At 34.2% G+C, this 6,246-nt stretch overlaps 1 protein-coding gene across 1 annotated transcript in view; it reads right to left on the reverse strand.

The window, feature by feature from the left end:
- The window catches only part of LOC107665324 (protein unc-13 homolog C-like), a gene marked incomplete at its 3' end in the record, with an annotated part of 129,555 nt that overhangs the window by 43,389 nt on the left and 79,920 nt on the right, over nt 1-6,246 (reverse strand). Inside the window, exon 17 of the mRNA XM_016456152.1 lies at nt 4,752-4,880. Coding sequence (XP_016311638.1) covers nt 4,752-4,880 — 129 coding nt within the window. The remainder of the gene's footprint in view (nt 1-4,751; nt 4,881-6,246) is intronic.

Here is a 6,246-nt window from a genome sequence, read left to right on the forward strand (position 1 = left end):
TGAAATAGGCAGAAAAACGAAATATTCCTTCCTAGCAGAAAGTAATAATTCAAACAGCAGATCTATAAACAGTATTACGCAAAACACGTGCAGCCGTCTGTCTCTTCTGTTGACTAATCGCTTGGCTTGGTTTGTGGTGATGTTCTTTTAGGTGTGAGTATAACGTGCATTGTGTAAATCACAACGACCTGCTCTGATAATCGCTACTTCTGCAATATGCGCAATTTATTTATTTATAGAACATAAGTGCAAATGTAAAGTGATTTATATGTAACGTGGTTTAGCAAAAACAGATGAATCTTTTGAGAACAGCAGGCCGTATTTCATCCCAACAATAAACCAATAGAACAAAATATATATTTAGCATAAAAATGCCTATTTTAGTCCCATTAAATATTGTGACATTATTTTCATGACAATTAAGCACATCCTCATTACTGTAATGCATCCAGATTTTAATTTCCAATTTTTCTTAACAGTGGTCAAATGACTGTAATACAGTATTTTTAAAATATAAATCAGCATTAAAGTGGTACAACAGAGATATATATATACTAACCCTAATCATGTTAACAACATGCTAATCATGTTAGCATGATGTTAACATGTATGCTAGCATGTTTTAGTAAAATACTAACATGATTAGCATGAGGCTAACACAATTAGTATATTATTAGCATGATGCTAACATGTTTTAACAAGGTAGAAACATCACTAGCATGATGCTTACAGGTTTAACATGTCATTAATATGTTTTTAGCAAGATACATTATGATTAACATGTTAGCATGAGTTAACACTTCACTAGATGTTGCTAGCATGCTTTTAACATGTTCTTAGCATGTTTTAGCACTTAATGCTGGCATGACTTAACATATTGTTAGCATGATGCTAGCACATTTTGGCTTGTTTTGGTCATGTTTATACAATTACCTAAGATTTTTAGCATTTTTTTTAGCACTCTTAGCTTGTAGCTGTTCACTGCTAGCTTGTGTAGCATGTTGGAAATCCTGTTTGCTAGCATGAGTCAAAAGAACCAAGTCCGATGTCTATACGGCGTTCTGATGTAGAGATATATAATTATTAAAATGTCATAACATTATTTAATATTATTTCATTATAAATTATTCTATGTTATTATAATTAGTAATTGGATTTCATACTTTTTTATGCAAAATATTATTATTATTTTTTTCTTGGTACAGTAGGTCAAATAGAAAATATATTAACTCACACACCTGATTTGTCATTTCTAGGGGCATCTGATTAAAAATTAAAAATACACTTGAAAAAAGTATTAATGCCACACACTAAAACACAATTTTATTTGCAACATTTGGCTCAGCTGAAACATATGTTGCTTACAACTAGGGTTGCAAAGGGGTGGAAAATTTCCGGAAACTTTCCAAAAATCCCTTGAATATTCCAAAATATCCTGGAATATTTTCTAAATTTACTGGACATTTTCCACCTTTTTGCAACCCTACTTACAACACATGCAAAAAAAAAAATATATATATTTTTCTTATTTTTGCGATGATGAAAGTTTGAGTAGTGTGCAAGATTTCTACATAGCTTTTTCACAAAGTGAAATATGACCCGTACATGTTCTTGACTGGTTTTGTGAAATTCACTCAAGTATTTTGTTAATCTCTTTATCTCTGTGAATTTTCTGCCAGTTGTTCTGACTCGCTGCGTCTCATCTTATTTCCACCAAGCGTGCGTCTTTGTTCTTTTCCGGTCCTCCTGTTTCCACGGATCTCCTTCACTCACATCACACTAACAGGATTGGGTTGTTTCCCGCGCACGTGTCTTAAGAGCTTTTTGACATGATTATATAACATACCAACCCACCTCTAAGTGATGCTGCTATGTTTTATATATAAAACATCTCGAGGAGGAACATTCAGTGTGCACCAAATAAAACCTATTTTCCTCTCCATGGGGCCTTTGCTTCATTTAAAGCAGAAGATGGGTCAGTTCTGCTCCAAAAGCCACTAAAAATAAACCTCTCCACCAACGAGAGTGAAGCCCTGGCTGGTAATTTTAGCTGCGTTGTGTTCGGGGAATCCGTGCTGTTATTTAGGGCTGATGAAAGTTCCCTTTCTGTCTTACAGACTGAAGTGATGCTCACAGTCCTGCCTTCCAGAGCACAATGAACAAATAATCACAGAAATGTGAGGATTTCTTTCAGTGTTATCGGTTACTACAAGCAAAACTAATAAAAACAGTGAAATAAAGCTGGAATTAAAACAAAAGAATACATTTTAGATGAGAAACTATTTTAAAAAATGAAACGAAAATTAGAATGTTGGCAACTAACTGGAATAAAATTAATTGTTGAACTACTAAAAATAAAAATAAAACTGAAATAAAAATAAATTAAAGCTGAATTTAAATGTTTAAATTAAAATCTAATAAAAATGTCAAAAACATAACAAAATTACTAAAACAAACTAATGTTAAAATGAAAACAGAAAATATAAAAAATAAAGCTATATTAATAAATATAGGAGATATATAATAATAAATAATAATAATAAATAAAAATAAATTAAATCTAAATAGAAAGTTTGTCAAATGCACATAAAATTACTAAAACTTACATTAAAACATGAACATATAAAAAATAGAACCTATATTAATAAATACTACAATAGTATAAAATTACTAAAATTAAAACTGAAATAAAAATGTAAAAAGCTAAATGTAAATGTTAAAAAAAGCACATAACAAAATGACTAAAACTTGAACTAAAAAAATTAATTTTGAAAAAATACAAATAAAATATTACTAAAGTAATGCATAGTGTTGTCTTTTTCATCAGGTCACAGAGCACATGAATAAACGCATTATGGTAATACAGAAAATGTGCTTAAATGCTTTTAAAACTTACTCGTACTTTTAAATGTATTATTATTATTATTATTATTTTAACACCATGTCAGGAGCATGGTGAGAACAGTCAATTACAAAAGTCAGAGAATTATCAAAAAACTATATATATAAAAAATGTCTGATTAATACAAGAGAAAACTTGTAATATACTGTATGAGACGAATCATACTGATGAACATTTGAGATTTTCTGTGTTCTGTTGGAGACTGACAAGCCCTGGTCAAGATCCAGAAAAGAGCAGCATGAACATTTTGTTAAAAATCTCCTTTTGCGTTTCACAGAAGAAAACATACAGACACATTTGGAACAACATGAGGGTGATGTTTAATTTTTGTGAACTTCCCGTCTGTAAACCTGAAATACTGACACAAGAAACGATCTGAAAGGAGTTTGAGGGAGTGAAAACACCACAGTTTTCTGACACTTTCAGCGAGTGTGACACTGTGACGGAGGATTCTGGGGTCAGCGCATCAGATCATGTTGTGTGTGAACGCGTGAGAGTGTGTGTGTGTGTGTGTGTGTGTGTGTGTCGTGCGAATGGACCGTGAGAAATTCTGCTGCCGTGTCTGACTGGAGGGATCAGATCGAAGCGACATCACACACACAGCAACAGCAGCAGAAATACACAGTGTCATAACACTGCATGTACTTTACAACCGGCATGAGAAGAGAGCGAGGAAACACCCTTCTCTCATTCTCCACAACACAACACTCCACAATATCACTGCTTAGAAAATGCCATACAGTACATATTTAACAAATCTCAGCACTCAAGGCCGAATGGGTTTCCTTCAAGCATCTACGCTTTTAAACCACATGTGCTATTATTTAGGTCTGAAATATACATGAAAACACATTTATCACTGGACCGCTAAAAGTTTCTTACTTGCACAAGAGAAATCTTTTTGGCACACAGAATGCGAGCAAATACTGAACTGAGTTCTCATTCTTGCTTTTGAACAGACAAATGCAGCCAACGTTATGTCAAAATGCGAGTATTCTTGTAAACACAGACGTTAATGTTTTAAGTGAATGTAAACCGTTGGAAAAGAAACCTGATGTGTATAATAATGTTGGATCCATGCATTAGGTCTTAAAGTGACAGCAGCCTAATATACCAGTCTTTTAATGTTAATTAAACAACAAAAGGAAAGAAGAGTACTGGCTTACACGGGTCAAAAATAACTTTATTAATTGATTGATTCTATGAAAAACCTACAACAAAAATTTGGGTAAAGCTATCCGAGAGAACATTAGCTGAATGTGTTAGATATTGAAATTTTATATATATATATATATTTTTTTTTTTTTTGGCAGGGCAAGAAAAACTTTGGCCTAACCACGCCAAAAGAAAATAATTAATTCCTGAACACTTATTGAACCGGAACAACTAACTTTAGCCAACAACTGTTGATTCTGTTGATTACATTTATATATTAATTATTCATTAATTAATTAATCAATTTTATTTATTTAATATTTAATATGTATTTTATTTTATTTATTTAAATAAATAATATTTTATTTTTTACATTTATTTTTATTTTTTATTTTTTTTGTGGCGACAGGGCCATTGACAATTTTGCAAGGGCAAGTAAAAATCTCAACAACTGGCCTGACTGGGCCAGTAGAAAACATCCTTTACGTTGAGCCCTGAACACTTTAACCAACTTCAACCAACACCTGTTGATCCACCATGACAGTAGTTGCCCTGAAAGTGAAAACTAACCACAGAAGAAGACAGTTTGTGTTCATGCCCTCTATAGCATCCCTTGAGGACACATTTGAGTAGGTTTATGGTTGCACTGATCTTAGAGTCTTTGTAAACCCTGCTGGTTAGTCTCCGCTCTTACCTGGTCCAGCAGCTGGTTATAGAGCTCATGGCAGTTGTCAAAGATGTATTTGTAGGTGGAGTCCAGACAGGCCTTCACACAGTCTTTAACCACCATACTGGCTCTGGGAGGATTCTGCAGCTCCTGCACCTGCAGCACAAAACACACTCACAGTCAGTCCTGTGTAGTTTGTAGTTTCTGTGGCCTTTCTGCAAAGTTTTCAGATTGTTGCTATGCTCTGTAGCTGTTAAGATGTTTTGTACTATTATGGTGTGCTCAAGTCCTCCTGGGAAGTGTATTTTTGAGTTGGAACGCTGTAATTATGAAGCCAGATGTGTTCAAATTACTTTGGTTTCAGAAGATTGCTAATGTAAATTTTCTAAATAAATCAATAAAAAATACAGCAAGATTTTAAAACTACTTCTGCAATATTATGAATAAAGAATGCAGATTAGCTGTGATTTTGCTCATGTTTGTATTCGATAAGATATTCAGTTAGATAGATAGATAGACAGACAGACAGACGGACGGACGGATAGATGATAGATGATAGATGATAGAGGATAGAGGATAGATAGATGATAGATGATAGAGGATAGATAGATGATAGATGATAGAGGATAGATGTATATATATAGATAGATAGATGGATATACAGTGGGTACGGAAAGTATTCAGACCCCCTTAAATTTTTCACTCTTTGTTATATTGCAGCCATTTGCTAAAATCATTTAAGTTATTTTTTTTTCCTCATTAATGTACACACAGCACCCCATATTGACAGAAAAACACAGAATTGTTGACATTTTTGCAGATTTATTAAAAAAGAAAAACTGAAATATCACATGGTCCTAAGTATTCAGACCCTTTGCTCAGTATTTAGTAGAAGCACCCTTTTGATCTAATACAGCCATGAGTCTTTTTGGGAAAGATGCAACAAGTTTTTCACACCTGGATTTGGGGATCCTCTGCCATTCCTCCTTGCAGATCCTCTCCAGTTCTGTCAGGTTGGATGGTAAACGTTGGTGGACAGCCATTTTTAGGTCTCTCCAGAGATGCTCAATTGGGTTTAAGTCAGGGCTCTGGCTGGGCCATTCAAGAACAGTCACAGAGTTGTTGTGAAGCCACTCCTTCGTTATTTTAGCTGTGTGCTTAGGGTCATTGTCTTGTTGGAAGGTAAACCTTCGGCCCGGACGGACAGACAGATAGATAGATAGATAGATAGATAGACTTACTAATTAATTAGCAACCACTGAACGATGGCCAAACTCTCTATTTTTCTCTATTTTTCCAGGATATTGTGGACTTGTACAGAAGAAGACACTAAAAACACGCACTCAGCGTATGTAAATTAATAACTTGAGACTGTACATTAGCGTGTGTTTCTCTTTGTCTTATGTAACAGCTAATGTGTCCCATTCCTCCGCGCGTGTCGTGTTGGTGTTTCTGAACGCGAGCGCTAAAGGAAGGCATAAACATCGCCCCGGCATAGGCGCTCTTCCAATACCCATAATGC

This window comes from Sinocyclocheilus anshuiensis, unplaced genomic scaffold (genome assembly GCF_001515605.1).
Source record: "Sinocyclocheilus anshuiensis isolate Anshui unplaced genomic scaffold, SAMN03320099.WGS_v1.1 scaffold1303, whole genome shotgun sequence".
NCBI lineage: Eukaryota > Metazoa > Chordata > Actinopteri > Cypriniformes > Cyprinidae > Sinocyclocheilus > Sinocyclocheilus anshuiensis.